Genomic DNA, 24635 nt, shown 5'->3' with positions numbered 1-24635 from the left:
CTGTCTGTGTCTGTCTGTCTGTCTGTCTGTCTGTCTGTCTCTCTGTCTGTCTGTCTCTCTGTCTGTCTGTCTGTCTGTCTGTCTCTCTGTCTCTCTGTCTGTCTGTCTGTCTGTCTGTCTCTCTGTCTGTCTGTCTGTCTGTCTGTCTGTCTCTCTGTCTGTCTGTGAGTGAGCAGAGTTGTGTTCGGCCACAGCTATGCGTGCCATTTAACGTGCGATCGGGCTGAATCTTTCAGGAAGTGTAAAGACAGAGCAGAGGGGGGCACGGTGGCGCAGTGGCAGCGCCGTCGCCTCACAGCAAGAAGGTCCTGGGTTCGATTCCCGCCTGGGCCCTTACGGAGCCGCATTTTTTAATTGGGTGATGATGGCAGATTAATTGCATCTAATTACCTAATGATTGCCCTAATATAAATCAAATTTTCGACCCAGCGAGACACAGACCCGACTAAGCCCGACTAAGCCCTCCAAAAAGCCAAGAAAACAGTGTGGAAAAACCCTGCTACTTTACATTACATTACATTACGTCATTTGGCAGACGCTTTTATCCAAAGCGACTTACAATAACACATTTTTTGTCAGCAATAGAGCAATCAACTATGGAGCACAGTCTATGACAACTACAACTTCTGAAGGAACAGTGGTACAAGTTTAGGTTAGTTTTTTTTTTTTTTTTTTTTTAATAAAGAGAGAGAACGAAGTTAGATCAAGAAGGGCCCAGATGGAGCCTGAAAAGGTGTGTCTTTAGTCTTTTCCGAAAAGACTGCTACTGCCTGTTCAACGTGTTGGGTGCCTTCTTACTGGCAACTCTGATCCAGTTGATCTTTGTTATGGTGACATGATGGTATGATGGAATGAGAGGAGGAAGTGAGAGAACATGCTGAAGGATCTGAGAGAGAGGCTGCATGGCCTGGCACTGGAGATCAGCTCAGCATGGCCTGGCACTGGAGATCAGCTCAGCTGGCCTGGCACTGGAGATCAGCTCAGCTGGCCTGGCACTGGAGATCAGCTCAGCTGGCCTGGCACTGGAGATCAGCTCAGCTGGCCTGGCTGCCTCCCAGCAGAGATACCGGGCAGGAAGTAGTGTGAGCGATGTGGGTGTGGACACATTTTCCATCAAGAGACGAGGGAGCGGTTGAAATAATAATAATTTTTTAATCCTTTATTTAACCAGGAGAAAAACCCATTGAGACACGTAGTCTCTTTTGCGAGGGTGACCTGGCCAAGAGGGCAGCAAACATAAAGTCATACAATAAAAAAAAAACAATACAATTACAAATAATACTAAAAACAAGAAATATACACAGATCTGTTCAATAAAACAATAAAACAGCAGCCTATAAAAACAGTTGCATTCTTCCTTTACAGAGTTTTGGGGAAGCTTTTTGAACTCCCCAAGAGTCACATAGGCGTCAAGGTGGAGAACACTTTGCAGCCTGTTCCCTGCCTCAGGAGCACTATAGAGACACTGCATGAAATAGGACACGCCCATCACGGGGGAAAAGCTCCATTCATTTCCACACACCAACGTCATTTTCCTTGAATTAAACATAGCTAAAAGCTGTTGTGCAGTGGGGCTGCGCAGACAACAAATGTAAAAAATCGCCAGTTAAAGTTTTTTTGTACTCCTGAGCAAAACAAGGAAGCCTTTGAGAATTGGCGAGAAGAAAAATGTGGATCTAGCTGTCAAGGAAGTAAGTTGGAGTGTTCATCTTCCGTATATACGATCTTTTTGTGCAACACGCAACCATGCACGCACGTGACATAGAAGAACGCCAGGATTGGAGGGGGGGTTTCTGTTTTCCCCTGTCTTGGGCGTGGCTTCTGAATGATGACGCGTTACGCAGTGTCTCTATGGGAGAAGGCAGACCTCCCTAACTCTGTGAAGGCCCTGGGTGCTTTGAGCAGCATCCACCTAGAGGACCGAATCTGATGAGTGGGGTCAGAGAAGGATAGCAGGCTACAGGGGGAGCCTACCAATGAGAGCCTTATAAACAAAAACACAAACTGAATTCATAGTGTAATGAGAGAGAGGCTGAGAGAGTGAAAAAGATTGATTTCCACGCATTCCATGACAGATGTTGGACGTGGACCTCGGTGGAAAACAATCTCCGTCTGCAGATGTGCTCAGCCAAAAACTAGCTGACTTCATCCCGTTCTGGAGCACCGTCAGCAACACACACGCACGCACGCACACACACACACACACACACACACACACACACACACACACGCACACACAGAGAGAGCAAGAAAAGCTGGTCCTTATTCAGCAGCGGTGTGGTTTGGCCGTCCCTCTCAGCATGCGTCCGGTCTCTATTATGATATCATGGTTTGTGTTAGTCAGACTGCCTGAGCTGAGCTTGTAAAAGCTGATGTCGAGTCGACACTCAGCCGGCCTCTCTCCTCCGGTCCGGCAACAATAACAACACAGTCCAGTTTTCTTTGACGGAGAGGTAAACGATTGGTGACCAACGCGGCGCGTGCGAGCAGCACTTAAGGAACACATCCTTTTTCCCCTGGCGTTGCTTGCTCCGTCGCTGGCTGATCCTACCAGTGTTTCCCCTAGAAAAAATGTTCAGGCCTGGAGGGATTTCGAAATGTAACTCGACCGCAACGGTGGGGGCCCTCGCTGGCGACGCTAAACTTTTAGCTAACCTGTTTGCATCTATGTTCGCACTGGCATCCCAAGTATCATCATACTATTATGGGATGCGATGCGAACAGTTGTATTATGGGATGTGCGTTCCCCAGGCAACGACACACGTTGACACGTTTTGGAACAGCGCCGCACGCTGGCACAATGCTCCTAAAAGCAAAATGCTTATTGTTTTGAATGATTTGGCATCTTCTATTACTGTCAACACCAGTATTGTTGTATTGTAATAATATGCCATAAACGTTTCTTGAAATTTTGGGGGAAGCAGATTTATTTTATTTTTTTTGCAAAAAAAAATTCTGGCCTGGCGGGGGCGCCGTTGGCCTGGCGGGCCCGCCAGGCCTGTAGAATGGTAGGGGAAACACTGACAGTCCATGAGTTGTTTGTTTCTGCACGTCGTGACTCAACCTGGTCTTATCTTTGATTTATTTTGACCTCGGCTTCTTCCAGGAAGCGAGTGGGTCTTTGCTGTGTTTGTTGCGTCACACAGCGCGCACGACACACGTGATGAAGGTGCGTTCACACCGACCTATTCAAGTTTTTCGCTGGCATCGAGTTTACATACAAAGTCAATGCAAACGGGCGATTTAAACACAGCGACAGAGCGATTCCAAAGGGTTGAATCGAGCGACAGGGAGAAAAATAAATATCTCGGTTAGGGCTGGGTATCGCCACTGACTTCCCGATACGATACGATTCCGATACACAAGGTCCCAAGTCGATACGATTTCCGATACGATATCGACATTTTAGTTACAATACCAGTTTTGCTTTGATAATGGAAGAGATTCTCAAAGAACTAATGCTGTAAATTGTACAAGGAACCCTCTAACCTGGTGCATTATTAAAAAATATTAATATTTACATTAAGAATTGACCATAAAGCAAGCAGTTACATCATGTAATTCTTTTTTATTTAATTAAACATGACCAACATAGTCATTCAACATCTTATCTTTCTTTACAGTCTTCTGTCTCTTTCTTTACAGTCTTCTGTGAGAAGCCAAACAAATTTAGATTTCCACTATACAACAGAATCCTTGAACAGCAGCATGTGGTAAACATTGTTTCATAAAGTATAAATGCTTTGTAAATAAAATTAAATACAGCTCATGAACATTTCCAGTTCACAAACATTATAGTGCAAACAGATTTGAGGTCTGTACATCTGGCTCATGGTGCATGCACAATGCACATGTAGCCTACAGTATTTATGTTTTTGTTTCAACTACAAACATAAACGTAAACTTGAAACTATGTTTTAACTACCACACACAGCCTATAATATTATAGCCTATGTTTATAAAAAAAAAAAAAAGATTGTGTGTGTAAAATATCGATACTGGGATGTATGTATCGATACTTGTTCCTTCACATGAATATCGATTCAGTATCGATATATATCGATTTTTTTTAACCCAGCACTAATCTCGGTGTGAACACAGCTTAAGCAATAAGGTATTAACCTTGACATGATGTTTGTTCTGTGATATTAATGACCGCAGCCCATAATAGGCTGACAGGCCAAGGCAGAGGGGTGTGGTGGATACTGCATATTATTTCTGTATGCATATGAAATGCATAAACACAACAGGGCTGTGAAATGTGACTTTACTTAGCTTTTCTAAGACCTTTTGTGAATGGATTTGAATGCCGTTCTCAATGTCATTATTTGAACATCCTTTCTCCTCCTCCTCCTCCTCCACCCCAGACCAGGTCCTGGAGAAAGCCATGCACAAGTGCGTCCTGAAGCCCATGAAGGCCGTGATCGGCGCCGCCCTGCAGGAGTTCCAGGTGCGCAGCGGTGAGTGGCGGGAGCTGCGGGAGAACCTGTCGCTGGCCAAGTCGCGGCTGCCCCAGGAGATGGGCGTGGCCGACGCGCTGCCCCCGGACCCCGTGGCCATAGAGAAGATCCGGCACAAGTTCCACACCATGTGCAAGCTGTACTCGCCGGAGAAGAAGGTCACCACGCTGCTGAGGGTCTGCAAGCTCATCTACACCATCATGGAGGACAACTCAGGTAGACGCCGAGGCTCGGGCAGATACAGACAGATGCACCCACTAGAACTACCGTAAATTCCGGACTATAAGCCGCGGCTTTTTTCCCGTTTTTTGGCCCCTGCGGCTTATATAACGGTGCGTCTTATCTATGGATTTTTTCAGAAAAAAAAATTCAAATACAAATAAAATCTCTCTTTTTTAGCACTCTTTCTACCTATAAATCCACTTCTGTTTTAATTTCCTCTGTTGCCCTCTTTTCACCACACCGCGGACACTGTGTGCACTGTCGAAATAAACAAAGGTGTTGTGTTATGTTGTTTTGTTGAAATGTTACGGTAATACGGTAAATGGGAGCTTCCTCAAACAGCCAACAATCCCCTCTGTGCGTGAACCCTTACATATGGTAATTACGGTAAGCAAAGTTCATCAGCCCGGAATCACAACAAGACAAGCAGTCTCTCTCTCACTTACCATGGGGAAGGTACGCAGAAAGTCACACGACGCAGCTTTCAAGCTGAAAGCAGTCGAACTCGCACTAAAAGAAACAAACAGAGCAGCAGCGCGTAGCCTGGGCATCGATGAGTCAATGGTGAGACGTTGGAAGCAGCAGCAGCAGGAACTGTCTCAGTGTAATAAGACAAAAAAGTCCTTCAGAGGCCACAAAAGCAGATGGCCGGAACTTGAAGATTCCCTTGAGGACTGGGTGTTGACCCAGAGAGGAGACGGCCGAGGCGTTTCCACGGTGCAGATCCGACTGAAGGCCAAAACAATCGCCGCCGAGATGAAAATTGAACATTTCAGAGGTGGGCCATCTTCAGAAGCGTCATGCCCATTGTAACTGAGGGGGCAATTGCCCCCTCAGATTTTTGAGAGGTAAAAAAAAAAAAAAAATTTTTTTTTTTTTATAAACATAGGCTATATTATTATAGGTTGTGTATGGTAGTTGAAACATAGTTTCAAGTTTACGTTTATGTATGTTTGTAGTTAAAACAAAAACATAAATACTGTATAGGCTACATACAGTACAACACAAAAGGCTGTTATTTACCCTTTGTCGCCACCTGGTGAGTAAATATATATAACTAAAACCATTAGAATTGACAACCGGTCCGCAACTTTTTTTTCCCATGTATCTACCAGTCCTTGGCACAAAAAAGGTTGGGAACCCCTGCTCTAGAGGAAAGATTTCTACCTTCTGAAAAGGCAATACCAGCCAAAATAAACATTGTGTTACATTGCTTTGAAACATGTGGTCTCCCTTTTTTGTCAAGTCCATTGAGCCTGGGCAGTGGCAATGTACTTAGTCTGGTGATTATGGATCTTTCCAGGAGGCTGAGCAGTTTGGAAAATAGCCTTATGGTTACACCTGCTCAGTCTGTTAATTTAAAATTAGATATTCCTCTAAATCTGGCTTCCAACCCCCCAAATTTTTTGCCGCCCTCCGGGCGGCGCCAGAGTTCGCCCCCTCAGATTTTTGGCTTGCATGACGCCCCTGGCCATCTTGGTGCTACCGATTCATGAGACGAAAGGGACTGTCCGTCCGGGGGAGAACTACTGAACAACTCCCTCCCGACTACCAGGAGAAAATCACAAACTTCGGCGAATTCACACAAAGGAAGATCACGGAATATTATAGGAGTGTGAAAACATCCACAATCACCAACGGGTTCCAAAACGCTGGACTGCTGCGGGATGAAAAGGATGACGCCGCCACAGCTGGCGCTGAGGGCCGTCAGAGGCTTCAGAGGCTGTTCGATGCCGACAGTGATGAAGAGGAGTTCGTTGGTTTTGAGTGACAATGAAGGAGAGAGGAGAGTGGTTGACGAAGCCACCCTGAACCTGTTCGTTTCCGACACTGAAGATGAGGACTTTGGTGGTTTCAGTACGCAGGAAGAAGAGGAAGACGAGGATTAGTGACTTGACTTCTCTGGTTACAGGTTTGCTGCACATATACGGTAGCCTATTGTTGTGTGATTTTGTCTGGGGATTAGTGACCTGACTTTTGTTTTGTTTTGTTGAAATGTTAATAAATGGGAGCTTCCCCAAACAGCGATCTCTTTCCCGACATTCCTCTCTGTGCACGAACCCTTTCATATGGTAATTAAACATCAAAACACCCGCGGCTTATAGTCCGGTGCGGCTTATAGAAGAAAAAAATAGTCAATTTTGGTGCTGCGGCTTATAGACCGGTGCGTCTTATAGTCCGGAATTTACGGTACTCACTAAACCTAACTTGCTATTAGGGCACGACTAGTCGCGATGAGGTCGATTACCAAAATAGTCGCCAACATATTTGGTAATCGACGTCATCGCATGTTCTTTGGGAGCTGAAAAAAAAAAAAAAATCGTTTGTTTTGTTCCCCCGAAGCTGCTGCTGGTTCATTAACTCATTGAATGCCATGGACGTCCTTCGACGTCCAATTAAATAGTGACGTAGAATGCCACGGACGTCCTTCGACGTCCAATGCGTTTTTTGACGGTGGGACGTCGATCAAAGCCTTCCGCAGCTCCTGTACAACTATAGTAGCTATTGGAGGTGTATAACCTATTTTACGGACTCATTAGGTGGCGACAGTGCTTGCTCGGTGCAGTCCAGATTAGAGACAGGTCCGAGAAACAGCCTAAAAGCCGTGGATCAAAGACAACCCGATGCATGCTCCCAGAGCCATTTGCTCTGTCGCGGGAGCTGACATTGGCTCCGAACAGGAGTCAATCCGCGCTCACAACTGAGCCCCTCTGTCCCTGTCTGTCTGTCTGTCTGTCTGTATAGTTTCTCCACCCGATTAGCAGACAGGAAAGCAGCCCCTGACGCCAAACCATTCAGCAATCCGGGTTGGCTCTTCCCTGCTGTGGCGCTGAGAGCCGACAGCAGCACACAAACGCAGCAGTCCGAAAATATAATGGTTGCGTGAGGCTGTGTGCAGTGTGGGGAGGAGTTTACGGGGGGAGGGGGGGAGGGGGGTGGTACACGCAGGGCATCACACAACAACTACGTCACTACATCAGAAAATATTATCTTCAGACTCAGTGAATGTGCTTGAAATGCTGCATTTCACAAAAGGCGGATTATCTCAGCTAATAATTTGAAAAGCCTGAAAACGCTGAAAACAACCTATCTTCTCTGGCTCATAACTAAAGAACGGAAAATGGTATCAATAAACTTTTTTTTGCTGATGATACAATAGAGCCAGCTCGTTCTTGTGCGTGTTCGGTGTTTACATAGTAATATCACACAATATTCTGTGGGCCTCGAGAAATCACTGAAAACGCTCTGAAAACTCTGGCACTGGGAGCATCCGTTCTCCAAAAGTGGCTGGCACTGAATGAGTTAAAGATGTATTTTTGAGTCAATTATCAGCTAAATTGTCTTTATTTTTAGTTAGCACATGCCTAAACCAACTTCAAGCTAAATTTAGAAGCTGATGATAGCTAAATCAGAGCGATGGAGTAAATGTGCGATAAGCTGCAATTTATGATCCGATTAGTCAACTAATCGTTAAAATAATAGGTGACTAGTCGATTATCAAAATAATCGTTTGTGGCAGCCCTACTTGCTATAATTTGATATTTAGACTGTTGCATACAATACATAGGATTCCTACGCAGGACTGGAAATTGTACAAGAATTTAGGAAAAGTATGGAAAAATATGTGTACTGTCACAGTATATATATATACACCAACAACAACGAGTTCAAAGCCCTGTCATCTCACATTCTGATGTTTGTCACTGTGAGCAATAATCTTAATTTATAAAGTGATATTTAAGCAATATCACACAAGAGGGTATATTGTCACAAGACAATGACAGACGTGACGACATCCAGTACATCACGACCTCGAGTGTGATATTACTTTTATGCAACAGTTGTAAAACCTATTCATCATGTAATAATAGTCTTTTTTTAAGTAATTTGAGACATTGATAGATTTTTGTCAGTCATGTTTGTCTCCGCCCAACATGTGCTTAACCCATTGATACCTGATGCAGCATTTGTGTGTGTATCCCTTTAAGACCGCGTGACGCGGTTCGCGGTCTTAAAGGGATACACACACAAATGAGGGATATACACGCAAATGCTGCATCAGGTATCAATGGGTTAAGTCCTACCTATACATATAGCACCCAAGCGTAACCCCCTGTTGCTGTCTGCCTCGCAGGTCGTCTGTATGGCGCCGATGACTTCCTGCCCATGCTGACCTACGTGTTGGCCCAGTGCGACATGCCTCAGCTGGACAATGAGATCCTCTACATGATGGAGCTGCTGGACCCCTCGCTGCTCCACGGAGAAGGTACGTCCCATTCACCCCGAGGAACCACGCTCGCACCGATGCTTGAAACGAGCATCCACAAGACACTAATGACGAAACGAGCACCCAGAGCAATTCTGTCTAGAAAATGCAGCTTTATCCAGTGAATGTTTGCTTCTCACACTACCTGCCATGCAGTGGTTTCTGCCTGAGTAGATAAAACACAGGGTTTTACTTCAAAAAATCTACTTGACAAGCAAAAACCCAATGAGTAATAGAAACTTAATAAAAAAAAACTAAAAAAAAACCAATAACAACTCAAGGAGGAAAATATCGCCCCCTGGTGGCTATTCACTGTCAGTTATTGACTATATGTATCTAGAATAGCCAGTAAAACCGCATCTGCATAATGCGAGGCACCAAACCACTTTGCAAGTAAATGGCAACCGCCTGTCTCTCTGCCTCTACTACCGACCAGGGGGCTACTACCTGACCAGCGCCTATGGAGCCATGTCGCTGATCAGGAACTTCCAGGAGGAGCAGGCGGCCAGGGTGCTGAGCTCTGAGACCAGGGACACACTCCACCAGTGGCACCGCAGACGCACCACCCAGCGCTCCGCACCCTCCGTCGATGACTTTCAGGTAAGCACACACACACACACACCCTTTTATGACTTTCACTTTTCAATTCATGTTTGGTTTTTGATATAATAATAATAATCATAATAATAATAATACGGTAATAATAATAAATAAAAAGTCTTATTATTAGTAAGATGAACCCATTTCAGTCAGTTTAGTAGGAGTATTATAGTAGTAGTAGTAGTTTAGTATTAGTAGTATACTGAGTATATATACTTTTTATGATTTTTTCTTCTTCTTCTTTATTTCCCTCTTTGTCTCACACTGTCTATGTATTAACACAAAACTGTAAATAAAATATATTAAAAAAAAAAGTAGTATATACTGAGTGTGTATTTCTTTCCATCCCTCAGAACTACCTACGGGTGGCGCTGCAGGAGCTGGACAGCGGCTGCACCGCCAAGACGCTGCAGGTGCGACCGTACGCCACCGTGGAGGAAGTATGCCAGCTGTGCGCCCACAAGTTCAAAGTGTCGGACCCCGAGAACTACGGCCTGTTCCTGCTGTCCGAGGGCACCAGTCAGCAGCTGGCGCCCGACACCCACCCTCAGAAGATCAAGGCGGAGCTCCACAGCCGAACGCAAGCCGCTCCCTTCCACTTTGTCTTCCGGCGCCTGGCCAACCCCTCGTCGTCGTCGTCGTCTGCTCCTCTCAATCCTACGGCCAACCTCAACGACCTCACTGTGACCTCTGAGCCGCGGGCCGACCTCGGCGACCTCGGCTCCGCCCCCCAGCCCGCCCTCGGCCAGGGCCTCAGCCCCAACCTGAGCCTCAGCCTGCCGCCCAGCCGCCTCAACGGCAACTCCATATCCGTCTGACTGGATAGTTTGAAACCGGGTCTTTGTGTCCCGACTCTGACAGCATCCTCACATCATCTGTAACAAATAGGGTTCTGCAGCAGCATCCTCCCATCATCTGTAACAGATATGGTTCTGCAGCAGCATCCTCCCATCATCTGTAACAGATAGGGTTCTGCAGCATCCTCCCATCATCTGTAACAGATAGGGTTCTGCAGCAGCATCCTCCCATCATCTGTAACAGATAGGGTTCTGCAGCAGCATCCTCCCATCATCTGTAACAGATAGGGTTCTGCAGCAGCATCCTCCCATCATCTGTAACAGATAGGGTTCTGTAGCAGCATCCTCCCATCATCTGTAACAGATAGGGTTCTGCAGCAGCATCCTCCCATCATCTGTAACAGATAGGGTTCTGCAGCAGCATCCGCCCATCATCTGTAACAGATAGGGTTCTGCAGCAGCATCCGCCCATCATCTGTAACAGATAGGGTTCTGCAGCAGCATCCGCCCATCATCTGTAACAGATAGGGTTCTGCAGCAGCATCCTCCCATCATCTGTAACAGATAGGGTTCTGCAGCATCCTCCCATCATCTGTAACAGATAGGGTTCTGCAGCATCCTCCCATCATCTGTAACAGATAGGGTTCTGCAGCAGGGCCTAAATGGGCTCGCGTCTCAAAAAGAGCCACCACACTGTGTTTGGGTCCAACTGGGCAACAACGGCGTGCTGTTGTTGCCCAGTCTTTTACAAAGCCTGACTTCTCCTTTCGGACGACACTTCTGTCTCTGTCAACATCCCCTCTCTGGAACGTTTTGTCTGAGGAGCCAGCGCGAAAGAGGAAAAGAAGAAAGGAAGGGGGAAGGAAGTGAGACAGATGGGAGTTTTTGAGTTTTTAAATTCCGTGCATCTGTTTGTAACCCCTGGTGGAGGCGGCACGAGAGCCGCACGTGCGGTGGGGTGTGAACGCAACTCTCAAAGCCCTTACCCCCCCACACAGCACACACACACACACTTGAATAGAGATGTCGGAACCGTTGCCGAGTGTTATTACAGATCACAAATCAGGCCGTTTTTTTTTTAAATCCGCTCACACTCCTGCCTTAATGCGGATGCTCTCGCTGCAGATTCAGGGTCAGCTGTTCTTGTTGTTGTCGTTTTTCGGGTACGTAGCGGGGAACCTAATCTCACATGCAGATAGCGACTAATCATAGATCCATCACAGTAAATAAATATACAGCAGATACTTTATATATAGGTGATAGTAGCGATGATTTACGTGTTGTTGCAGTTGCTGGTAAACTGTGTTTTTATTTGCGGTTTGTATTTTTAAAAAGTAGTAAAAAATATATTATTGCATGTCGTTTTATTTGTTCAAGTGTCATCATGTTAGAAACAGGCATGTCTGCCAGTGTTGAGAAAGGCAGCGGTCATTTTATATATATTTTACTGATTATCCTGGAGATATGAAAGATACTGTAACTCCTTCATAGCTATTTGCTTGACGTAGGGCATTTTTTCCTCATTCTGTTTGACACGATGGCAAAGAACAATGACGTGATGGCCGAGGATCTGCTGGATCCACGCGTGTGGCTGCCACGTTACAATTTTAACAAGGTCATGAAATACCGTACTACTGACAATTTTAAAGGATGGACGATTTTTGTCCAGATGAAAAGAATTAGCGAAATTATGAAATGGGCGTGTGGACTTTCTAAGCTGGTCTGAGGTTGCACACGCTAACATCTAGTATAGCGAGGCTCTTGTGAAGGTAGAGATTTGGAAAGAGAAAGATGTAAGCAAAGTGACAAAGAATAATAAAGTAAGGTGGGTTAGCTCTGCAGCAATCTGGGAACCCAGAGTCTATTTCTATTTGAAAAATAGACGACTCTGGGACAGCCCTAGCGTTTCCCGCCGGCTTCCTGTACACAGCGCGCCTCTCCTGCCACCGCCACTTCCTTTTTCCGCGTCCGTGCTCCACTGTTTACAGTCTGAATAGCAACTTGCACCCCGACTTTCCAGTCATTTTCCTCTGTTGTTGTGAGACGAGTTGGCGTCTTCTGTGCAGAGTGTTTATGCGTTAACGTTATTAGCGAATAGCCGAAACGGACGTGGAAAAGGAAGTGACGGTGGCTTTTCCGTCACTTCCGCTTTCCTTTTCCGCTATTTCCGCTAATAACGTTAACGCAAAAACACGCTGCATAGAAGACGCCAACTCGTCTCACAACAACAGTGGAAAATGACTGGAAAGTCGGGGTGCAAGTTGCTATTTAGACTGTAAACAGTGGAGCACGGACGCGGAAAAGGAAGTGACAGTGGCAGGAGAGGCGCGCTGTGTACAGGAAGCCGGGGGAAACGATAGGGCTGTCCCAGAGTCTAGACTCTGGGTTCCCAGATCGGCTCTGCAGTGGGTTAGCAGCGAAGTCTACATCAGTATTGAGTACTGTCGGTCCAAAATCTGGGCCAGTTTGAAATGTTTTCATTCGATTTAAGACGCCGCCGTCTATTTTCTGAATCGTTTGAACTGTAAGACTTCATTCTTGACACGAAATGGAAAAGAGCTGCTCTGTGTTTGTAGAGGGGAAACCGAAAAGTGAAAGAGGAAATGCGGTGGCAGAGGCTTTTGGACGGCAAATCAAGTAGCATTTCTGTTAGACACACTATGTATCAGCCTGTATGTTTAGCTCACCATATATATTATTGGGGGGGCCAAGTGAATATTTGTAGGAGTTGACTTGTACTGCCATCCATGCTATTGGTAACCTAACCATTTTGTTTATGCAAAGTGAGTATTTATATGTATCTGTGCGGGGATGTTTCACAGATTGCTTCTCCCATGTCTGGACTATTTGAAATAGAATCAAAGTGGTGTTTGCATCCATGAGACATGTCTTTCTTCTGTCATTTGTCATTGAATGATATATAAATATTATTTTGCACTTAATAAACTTTGCCAATGAAGTTACACCTGGATGATTTTCTGTGTGTATATATTCCTGCACTGGAGTGAATTATGGATTCACTTGTAAGGAAACCCATCAGGTTAAGTGTGTGAGAATGACTTTCACCACAAGATGGTGCCCATGCCTTACATTTGATTGTTTTAAACACGTTTCTGAATCCTTTTGTTTCCATTGATGACTTCAACAGACACTAAAATGGCAAACAAGGATTTATCGAACGCTTGGTGCCAGAAGAGCATTAATGGCATTTTGTGCAAAAAAGCTTTTGAGAATGTCAATTTAGTGGAAACAGAGGGACAATCCAGTCACTCCACTTGGAAAAAGGAACTAGATCAAATTTAAAAGCCTTTATTGTAGTGGCCATAGACTGTATGTAGTGGCTAATTAATTAAAAACACCAACATGTTTCAACCACAGAGGACTTCATCAGATGGTCTAGATTAGAATACAGATGTAACAGGCCTCACCCATCCCTGGAGGCAGTGACAGTCACATGACCCCGACAATAGTCTGACAGGTGTAACAGATTGAAAATTAATTAAAATAGAAAATATTAAAAAAAACTAGATAAGATTTTTTTTTAAACATGTATATTCTTATTCAATAGATTCAGGCAGTCTGCATGTTTTACCCACATAAGATTCGATTTTGAGTGCACGCACGCACGCACACGCATACTGCTCGGTGATTGGTCAGGAGCGAGGCTTCCGTTTTTACAGCTCAGTGCAGCGTGATTTCGAATCGCACATAGGTTACGCAGAAACCACGCCCCTGTGCCCGCCTACGCAGCAGTCAAGCGCCGGGATTGGCCAGGAGCAAGTCTTTTGTCTTCTTTTGATTTAAGAGAGACAGTGAGAGAGAGAGAGCGAGTTCGGCCAAAATCCCGCGGCAAAAAAGTTTGAACATGGCTCAAACTTCCAGTGAACTTTCGTACGTGACTGACTGACTCACGTTGAGTGTTTTGGACTGGTTCTGCCTGGTGAGTTCAGCTTCACTCAGAAAGAAAATGGCTTCCTCATCAGAGAAGGATTTCTCCTGTTCCATCTGCCATGCCATCTTTAAAGATCCTGTCGTCCTGTCATGCGGCCACAGCTTCTGTAAAGCCTGTCTGCAGAGCTGGTGGACAGAGGAACAAATGCACGAGTGCCCAATTTGTAAGAAAATATCTTCACAAGGTGAACCACCCGTTAGCTTGGTGATAAAGAACCTGTGTGAGGCTTTCTTACTGGAGAGAGATCAGAGAGCTTCAGCAGGATCGGAGCTTCTCTGCAGTCTGCACTGTGAACATCAGCAGCCAGTGTGTTTCGTCTGTCTGCACACCAAACACAGAATCAGACCCATCGATGAAGCTGCACGAGATCACAAGAAGGATCTTCAGGATCTGGAGATCTTCCAGAAGACACTGGAGCTCTTTAAGGAAGCTAAAGGACACTGTGTTGAAGCAGCAAATCACATTAAGGTCCAGGGCCGACGCACAGAGAGGCACATTAATGAGGAGTTTAAGAAGCTTCACCAGTTTCTCCAAGAGGAAGAGGAGGCCAGGATCACTGCACTGAGGGAGGAAGAGGAGCAGAAGAGTCAGATGATGAAGGAGAAGATAAAGTTTCTGAGCAGAGAGATACCAGCTCTTTCAGACACAGTCAGAGCCATAGAGGAGGAGCTGAACTACAAGGCTACAGGGGGAAGAGTCCAGCGCCCCCGGCTGGAGGGTCAACAGCTGGTCTCAGGAGCCTTCATAGACGAGGCCAAACACCTGGGCAACCTGAGCTTCACAGTCTGGGAGAAGATGAAGGAGATGGTCTCCTACACTCCTGTGATTCTGGACCCAAACACTGCTGGTACATTACTCATCCTGTCTGAAGATCTGACTAGTGTGAGACGTGGAGAAGAGTGCCAGCAGCTTCCTGAAATCCAGAGCGATCCAGAGAGGTTTGAAGACAGCTGCTCTGTCCTGGGCTCTGAGGGATTTATCTCAGGAACTCACAGCTGGGATGTTGAGGTTGGAGACAATACAGACTGGTCGCTGGGTGTGTTAGCAGAGTCTGACCAGAGGAAGGGAGACGATGGTGCATCATGGAGGATACAATTCCATGAGGATGAATATGCAGCATGCTTCCCACCATTATATAAATGCACTGTTCTCCCAGTGGAGAATAACCCCCAGAGGATCAGAGTGCATCTGGACTGGGACAGAGGAGCACTGTCATTCAATGATCCTGATACTAACACACACATACACACCTTCACACACACCTTCTTTGAACGGCTGTTTCCATACTTTTGCACTGATGATGAAGAACTCCCTCTAAAGATTTTACCAGTGAAGGTGTAGAAGAGTTACTCACCTTAGAACACAGTTTCCCATGATCCTCTACTCCCTCCTTCTTGACCTTTCACCTGCCGCTCCGCCTCACTTGCCAGCTGTGTGTGATTAGGACTGATGTACTCACTTTGTCTAACAACTGTGTTTCTCCCAACAACCTTCCAACCAACCATTGATCCACTTTGCCTATAAATGAAAGTGATTGTTTACTGTTTGAATGGTTAATTAATGAAAAAGTATATTTTGATTAGCATGGATATTTGTTAATGTGCCTGATTCCTGTTAGATGCTCTAAACTGGTGTTTGGTAGTGTACGTGAGGAATTATTAATATTGAATCAAGTTGAACTGTCACTTACCTACAAATATACTGATTAGACTATAAACTAACTAAAAATATCAACTGCCATATCTGGATTACAGCTGACATCTAAACACCAGTTTAGAGCATCTAACAGGAATCAGGCATATTAACAAATATCCATGCTAATCAAAATATACATTTTCATTAATTAACCATTCAAACCGTAAACAATCACTTTCATTTATAGGCAAAGTGGATCAATGGTTGGTTGGAAGGTTGTTGGTTGGGATATTGAATTTGATTTTGATGTTGAGTGTTGTTTTTTTGGATTATTGCTGCGTGAAGCTCGCTATTCTCAAGTAGAACTGCTTTGTTTTTGTTTTTTTAACTGTAAAGTAAAAATTATGTATTAATAAAGGTTCATTTAAAACAGCTCACCTAGCCAATGTCTTTAATCCTCTACATGATAGAAACATAAAATGCATGATTGTCTGTTTTTAAAGGGAAAATCCACCTAAAATAAACACTTAAAAGAAGAGAAAATAAAAAAAGGCGGTTCTGGCTCCAGTAGTTAGTTGTGCTTTTCTTCTTGGTGGATGAACGGTCAATCGTAGATGAGGTGAGGTCACCTCCAGATGTTTCCAGCAGCTCCGGTGGAGTTTGATATGAGAAGATGTTTCAGGATGTCAAACATGTTTGGTAAACGTCAGGTTTTGGTGTCAGTCCCTCACAGTCAAAGAGCAAGGGGCTTATTTCTGGAGCCGCCATTTTGCACCAAGAGACGTTCAACAATCACACAGAGAGAGATCCATCGTAGAAGAAGAGAGAGCAGTTTCTCCACCACAGGAGCAGGAGAGAGACCAGCAGGCACCGCAGCAGAGGTTGGGAAATGAAAAATCCATACATTTGATGAGCAAGTGGCTGTGTTAAACCCTGGAAAACAAGAGGAATGGTTTAAATGAGACATTTTTAATCTGATTTTGGTTTTATTTTGTTTATTCTTTGACATGCAAAAAGTCTTCAGAAACATCTGTCAGTAGTTTTCACATTTATTAGGTTTGGGAAAATGTTTATGTCTCTCTTAAATCAAAAGAAGACAAAAGACTTGCTACCTGGCCAATCCCGGCGCTTGACTGCTGCGTAGGCGGGCACAGGGGCGTGGTTTTTGCGTAACCTATGTGCGATTCGAAATCACGCGGGATTGGGACGTCACGAGCTTCCTCACGCATACTGCGCGGGTCTCTCTCACACAAGCTACCTGCACCATTTTGTCTATAGCCACAAAATTAACACTTCTAGCTGGAGCGACGCCAACTGTACGTGATCCAGCAACTGCGGAGGTGCATTCGGTAAATCTAGGCATTTTGAGATGTCCTCTTTAGCGTAGCAACGTTAAGTTAGCGATAGCGTTAGTTGTGGACACAACCCAGCATGCACGTCCACAGACGCTAATCTGATTGGCACCTGGGGCGGGCTCTCCCTCAGCGGCCAATGGGAACTGTTAGTTCTGAATAGAAACAGACCATTCTTGGGATGCAACGAGATGAGGAAGTGACAACTCCGTCACAACAAACGGGGTTGCTATATTTTCGACAAATTAATCCAGAATCATGTTTTATGGACCAGAGAAACACGTTTTTAAGAGGTTACAGCTGCACGAATTGGGACCTTTAATACATCCATAATTTATAAAATATATTTTCAGCCATTGTATACTTTATTGACAGATGTATGTTGCTTTACAGCTGAAATTGGTTGAGAGAGCTGAAATTGGCATGGATGTATTAAAAGGTGAGCTCAGTGCAGCCCCAGGACAGGAAGCGCCGCAAGCTGCTCGGTGATTGGCCAGGAGCGAGGCTTCCGTTTTTACAGCTCTTGCCTTCTCACAGCTCAGTGCAGCGCCCCCCCAACCATTCCAACAGTCGATGCCGGAATGGATCGACCGGGGGGACACGAGGAGTGACGATTGGTTGGGGCTCTGGTTGGGTTTAACCATGGGGAGTGATAATTGGTTATGGTTAGGGTCAGAGGCGGTCCCTCCGGCCGATCCATTCTAGTATCAACCTTCTTAAATGAATAATTACAGTGGAGGGCGTATGCAACCTTCGACGTGATGTTTTTTCTGAAACAACTTTCTATTACTTGAAGAAGATATGATTCACAATGTTTATTGTCACTCTGATTGTACAAATTAGGCCGGGAGGCTCCACAGGACATCAAACATGAATATGAAATATGAATATGAAAATGTTTCTTTTGTGACTCACCGGCCACTTTGAGGGTTGAGTTTATTTTTATAAACCAGTTTATCAGCGTTAACTGCATGTAGAATGGTAGCCTGGGTAAACCCATCCCCCACGTGACCTGCTCTCAGACCTGTTCTCAGTCACTATGTGTAGTGACTGGGAACTGAGAGAGCAGGTCACGTGGTGGCTGGGTTTACCTAGGCTAGTAGAATGGGCTGGGTCATGTATAATAACGTGGGATATGTATTTGTGGTTGTGTATGTGTGGACTCCACACACACAGGGTGAGACCACCCCCTTTTGCCACATAATACAATTGTTGCAAAATGGGGTGGTGAATACACTGTATTCTATTGTAACAGACTTTTGAGTGTTGTGTTCCATTGCTGATAAACTGATAAACTCAACAGTCTCACTCTCAAACTCAACGCGAGGCTGGCATAATTCGTATTGTATAGCTTCGTTTAAATGGTTAATTGATAGTTTTTATGTGCACATTTATCATTTTTCAATGGCTGAAAAGTCATTTTACTTTGAAAAACGGCGACCGGAAATGCTTATTGTTGCTCGTCTTGAGGCCCCGCGGGGCGTACATTACGGTACTGCGTCAGCACGTATGGGTTACGCAGCCAGGAAGTGTTCAAAGCACAGAGCGCCTTCCCAGTCTGTTTGGCGAGAAGCCCGTGACAAGATGTAAGTAGATATTTCAACTGTGTATGTGAATGCTGTTTTTAGTTGCGTTGGTTCCTGGCATTGCACAACGGAGGCAATACATGCGGTATGTGTTAGTCTGTCATACATTAAGATCCGCTGGTCTCATGCTCAATACTATGTGGAAATGCAGTTTGAGAAATGACATTGTTTTATAATGCTGTGCTTTGCTTTGTTTTCTGTTTTTGTGTAGGAGATCTATGATGTCACTGTTTTTTAGAGTTGTTAATGTAATAAACTAGTGTTTTAAAGCTGATTTGCCAACCAGACCTGTGTCAAAATAAACCACAGTGAACTGAGAAAAGTGAATTTACTCTGCGTCTTCCTTTCTGGAAAAGCCATTGGGCAAGTGTTACATTTGTTGCTAGCGGGAAAGAGGTAGGCTGGGACGGTTGTTGTTGAGCACATGATGGCATACAGACACGCAGTTGCTGCACTAATAGAGACAGAGTTGACATAGTTCACACTTTCTCACACACACCCATGTGGAACGACTCACGAGACTGAGGTGGGTTGTTGTTGACTTGAGCACTTTATTATAGCCTAGCTACAGACACGGAGTTGCTACGCTAATAGAGTTGATGATATAGTTCACAGTTTGTCTCACGTGCATCTTCTTTGAAAACAGAGAGAGATATGGCTGAAATGATTGCAGTCCACACCGCTGCTCATCCAGCTTCTCGGCATCCAGGCAGCGAGGACTACCTGTGTGTGAATGCGAGCCACCCCAACGCCGTGCTACAGGTAGGCAGGACGAACCTCCCGCTCTAAACACGCTCTAATGGGTCTACTATTGGGTCATGTTGGAATAAAAACACTGGTTGTATTGTAGCGATGTGGGTTTTGGGGTAAATGTGGGATTGTGTTGTATTACAGGGTTTATGTTGTGTGCTAGATTGCTAGTTTCCTACGGCACATGAACGCACCAGAGAGACAGGTGGGGTGGTATTCTCTTCGGGGATTGGTGGAGGGGAGGGAAGCCATTTTGGAGGTGTGTGTAAGGAAGAGGGAACGTGAGTCTGCTGAGAGCGTGCGGGTGGATGGAGGCTGGTGGTCATAGCCGATAGTGACCCGGTGTAATGGAATAAACCGTAACGCACAGATTTGCAAGCCAAGTATTCGCCTCCTCTCCTCTTTCATTAACGGTCCCGGGAGCGGATCGTTACAGTATCGACAAATATGCACCATTACTACTACAAAATGAAAAAATATATTTGGAAAAAGACCGAAATAATAAGTTAAATCAAGCTCTGTAGAGGAGCAAATTCAGCGTTTCAGCCCGCCTGAAAAAAAAACGGCACAACAAAAAATCGTCACTCCTCGCCTTTAAAGTCGAGCTGAACCCAAAAATGACCTTTCTTTTCTTTTAGTTCAAATACCTGGGTATGCAGTGCACCTATTTAATAATGTATGCAAAGAAAATCACAACAGTCTAATTTCAAAAACATATAGCTAAGGTGGTCCATATATTTACTGTCAATGGTCATAGCCGATAGTGACCCGGTGTAATGGAATAAACGCACAGAATTGCAAGCCAAGTATTCGCCTCCTCTCCTCCTTCATTAACGGTCCCGGGAGAGGATCGTTACAGTATCGACAAATATGCACCATTGCTACTACAAAATGAAAAAATATATTTGGAAAAAGGCCGAAATAATAAGTTAAATCAAGCTCTGTAGAGGAGCAAATTCAGCGTTTCAGCCCGCCTGAAAAAAACAGCACAACAAAAAATCGTCACTCCTCGCCTTTAAAGTCGAGCTGAACCCAAAAATGACTTTTCTTTTCTTTTAGGTCAAATACCTGGGTATGCAGTGCACCTATTTAATAATGTATGCAAAGAAAATCACAACAATATAATTTCTTTCGTTTTTCACACTTTTTCACATCAAAAGTTCATTTTTCAAGATTTCATTGATAACAGTAATTTGCTGACGTCACCCAGTACTATCAAATTTCTACCCCATTTCAACCAATCATATCACGACATGCAGCTGTCAATCAAATCTTCATTGCAGGATAATTTTCTCTTCCAAAAGAAAGAGAAAATGGCGCCTAGTGCCTGTCATCTGGCAGAATTCCTATCCCATAAACTAACTACTAACTTGGCCAATTGTTAGAAACATGAACAAAAAACAAAAACTATAATCTCTAAGAATGCAAAGAAATGTAACTGGCTCATTAAAACGCGCATTCCAGGGATATCGTATTTACAGCAGTGATAATGGCGCGCGCATCCGAGAGCTTGGTTGTCAGGGGTCGCACTTCGGAGATTCCAGGGCGACGTGCTGCACTCTCCGCTCGGCAACACGAAGGCAGCTGGCTGCTTGCGGCTCACTGAGCTCCACTCCTCCCATCAAAAGGCTCTTCCCGGGGGGAGCGCTACAACACACTGAATCCCACTCGATTTTGCAGGCGGAACACGCCAGGATTGGCCAAAGCCCAATCCAGTCCCCAGAATTGTCAAATAAAATCATCAACATGATACTATGACCCGCCTCTCAACCTGTCATCTTAGACAAACTATGTTTTCAGTCTGAAACGGACTCATATGCACGTGACGAACGGGTTCAGTTCGACTTTAAGAGTGGATTCCCAACTGGACTATTTGATTTGTCCTTTGGTCTGTCACTTAAATTATAGCCAACCCCTGTGTACACGGTGAATGTTTCCTTGTGATTGGTTTGAGTTATACTGACGTAAATCGCGTAATTTCCCTTCATTCGCTTCGCTACTCGATTCAACTTTGAGGAAACATTTATGTAAACACATGAAATTGTCCGCCAACTTGTCCTCTAGAACGATGTGAAGTCAGTTTTTAATTTTCGTGAGTTTGAAAAGTCTTGTCGAAATGTGCAGTGCGCCGTGTAAAAACCACCCCCTGTTTCTTTCTGCTTTGTCTTGGTGATTACAGGGCCTGAACAGCCTGCGGCTCAACAACGCTCTCTGTGATGTCACCCTGTGCTGTGGGGGGCAGGAGTTCCCCTGCCACCGTGCTGTACTGGCCTCATGTAGCTCTTACTTCCAGGCAATGTTTTCCACGGGCTTCAGAGAGTCCAGACAGGAACGGGTTCCCATCAGTGGAGTTGAACCTCAGATGATCGGCTTGCTGGTGAGCTATTGCTACACATCACAGGTGGTCATCTCCAAAGCAAATGTGCAGGCCCTGCTAGCAGCGGCTAACCTGCTGGACTTTATGGTGGTTCGAGAGGCCTGCTGTCAGTTCATGGAGCATCAGATGTCTGTAATGAACTGTGTGGGGATCCACTTCTTTGCCAAGGCCCACTCCTTTAAGGAGCTGGAGAAACTCAGCATGGACTACATCCTCCGGCACTTCAGCACTGTTTACCAGCAGGAGGAGTTCCTGTCTCTCTCTGTGGACCAACTGACGGAGATCATTGGTGACGATGTCAACGTGCCCAATGAGGAGATGGTGTTAGAGGCCGCCATGTTATGGCTGAACAAATGCTCTACCCGCAAACAGAGCTTTGGAAAGGTCTTGGAGCATATCCGTCTGCCTCTCATCAGCTCCTCCTACCTCCACGACGTGATGCAGTCTCTGGATGTGGAGAAAGAGTACCAGGACTACCTGCTGCTGAAGGACTACCGTGAAGAGCTCTCCTGCCGCAGGGCGTGGTCCACAGTGATCCTGACAGTGGATCATAGCGTGGATAGCTTTGATCCTGTGACTAATCAATGGAAGCACCTGGGCTGCCTGCCCCTCGATGTATACGGTCACAGTCTGGTGGCGTCAGGCTCTACTGTGTATTTGGCTGGAGGGCAATTACGTGATGGTTCATTCAGCAGGAAGATGTGGCGCTACGACTCCTGCTTGGACTCATGGTTGGAGCTGGCTCCCATGAATGTAGCTCGTGCACATTGCCACCTGGTGATGCTGAATGGCTACGTGTTTGCGGTGGGCGGGTGCAATGGCAATGAAATAGACTCTGTGGAGTGCTACAACCCCATCACCAACTCCTGGCTTTTTATAGAGTCTACCAAAATGGCAGACGTCCACCGTTCTTCTGTGGTGTCCCTCGACGGACTGCTCTATCTTGCTGGTGGTTTGCTGGACGGCTCTCAAACAAATCGAGTCCAGGTGTACGACCCTAAAACCGCTGTCTTGGCAGAGGTGGCACCTATGCAGATCGCTCGCTATGGCGCAGCTGCCTGTGCACTCAAAGGAAAGATCTATGTTATAGGTGGGTTTGACCTCACCACAGGCAACAACTTGAATACGGTGGAGTGTTACAACCCCAAGAGCGATCAGTGGACCATGTGTTGTCCCCTGAAAGAATATTGGTACTCTGTTAATGATGCTGCTGTGGTGGATGGAATGATCTACATACTGGGCAAGTCCTCTGGGGCGGATGAGCCCATGGTACAGTGGTACAGTGACGAGACGGACACGTGGGAGAGCGTGGGGAGTGGGACACTACCCCCCGATAACACCTACCTGTTAAAGTGTGTCTCTGTCCAACTGAAGCACACTCACATGAGCAACACTCACAGTACGTCGTGAGTAGGGTTGCCAACCGTCACTTAATATACGGAATCGCCCCGTAGTTGGAAACTAAAAGACGTGTTCGGTATTGAGCTGATACGGGACGAGGAGAGAGGCGGGGAGGGAGATCATGCTTTTGCAGACATGCTTCTGGAACTGACAAAAGTATCTCCAAAATACAGTATTCAGAATGTATTTGTATACATAATTTACATGATAAATATTAATAATTTGATAAAATAACTGGTTTATATGTACCGGTATCAGATTTGGGGGGATGGGGGGGGGGTTTGTCTGCAGGTCTAAAAGAATTGGCTATTGTTGGGATGTTAAGTTTGCTCACAACCTTTGTGCCTCTTGTTTGGATTTGAATGTCAGGTTTATTCTAATCTAAGCTCATGTGAGATTTCCTTCGTAAAAAGGTTCCTAATGATGATCACTCCAGTTGTGAAGACTCGGAAAACAAATCCGTGAGAATCAGACTTTGAAGGATTTGGTGGTCCAAGCAGCAGAAACATCTATGCGACCCACCCATGTCAAATATTGAAGCGTTGATTTAAGATATCGAAGCTGCGATTTGACAGCTCAAATTGACATGACTTCTGTATGTCACTGGTTCAGTTCTTTTGTTTCTATGTTCTACAAGGCCTTGTGCATGTGTTAAGTGTCATGTGGGAGAGTTGTGCTGTGTGTGGTGATGAGACCCAACTTTTCTAAAACACAGAGAGGAAATGTTTTGGGTGATGATGGAAAAATGTCTGTGCTCGCAGGACCAGCAGAGGGCAGCAACTTTTTCGGGCTGGGCGGGAGTTGGTCCAGCTGCTGGATATTGTTCAGCTGATCTATAGAGCAAAACTAGAGTCTAGCAACTTCAAAGTTGATCTAGACATTGATATTAAACATGTCGTTGAAATAAAGACTGCAATATTTCGATGGTTGTGGATGTTTTAATTCTTTCTTTTTTTTTTTAACTGTGTTTATTATTTTTTGCACATAAGACAGAACAGTACAAATCGCAGACATACGCACAGGCTTAAAAACATATTAAAACAGACAACACAAACAAAAACACCTGACAAAAAACAAAACTATAACACATAATTGGATGCACAATAAAAAAAAAATACTATGTGTTCCTCCTTGACACCAGTATTCAAAGGAGACCTTCTCCACTCCTGCCCGACACATTCATACTCCTGAAATGATCTACAAAAGGTTGCCAAATCTTATCAAACTTGTGTTCCT

At 45.1% G+C, this 24635-nt stretch overlaps 2 protein-coding genes across 2 annotated transcripts in view; both read left to right on the top strand.

The window, feature by feature from the left end:
* LOC310796467 (ras and Rab interactor 2-like) overlaps nucleotides 1–12595 on the top strand; it is a 71350-nt gene extending 58755 nt beyond the window's left edge. Inside the window, 4 exon segments of the mRNA XM_083658653.1 lie at nucleotides 4368–4676; nucleotides 8818–8949; nucleotides 9386–9549; nucleotides 9903–12595. Of these exon segments, the coding sequence (XP_083514779.1) occupies nucleotides 4368–4676; nucleotides 8818–8949; nucleotides 9386–9549; nucleotides 9903–10367 (1070 nt within the window). The 3' untranslated portion in view covers nucleotides 10368–12595.
* Nucleotides 12596–19534: 6939 nt separating this feature from the next.
* LOC310796405 (kelch-like protein 24) lies at nucleotides 19535–23408 on the top strand (the record flags this gene model as incomplete). Its single annotated transcript, XM_083658593.1, has 2 exons — nucleotides 19535–19633; nucleotides 21801–23408. 2 exons carry the CDS (start codon nucleotides 19535–19537, stop codon nucleotides 23406–23408), a joined length of 1707 nt encoding a protein of 568 aa, XP_083514719.1.
* Nucleotides 23409–24635: the final 1227 nt, after the last annotated feature.

This window comes from Poromitra crassiceps, assembly GCF_964638095.1.
Source record: "Poromitra crassiceps genome assembly, chromosome: 22".
In the NCBI taxonomy this organism is placed as follows: domain Eukaryota; kingdom Metazoa; phylum Chordata; class Actinopteri; order Beryciformes; family Melamphaidae; genus Poromitra; species Poromitra crassiceps.
This window is presented reverse-complemented; position numbering and strand designations above follow the sequence as displayed.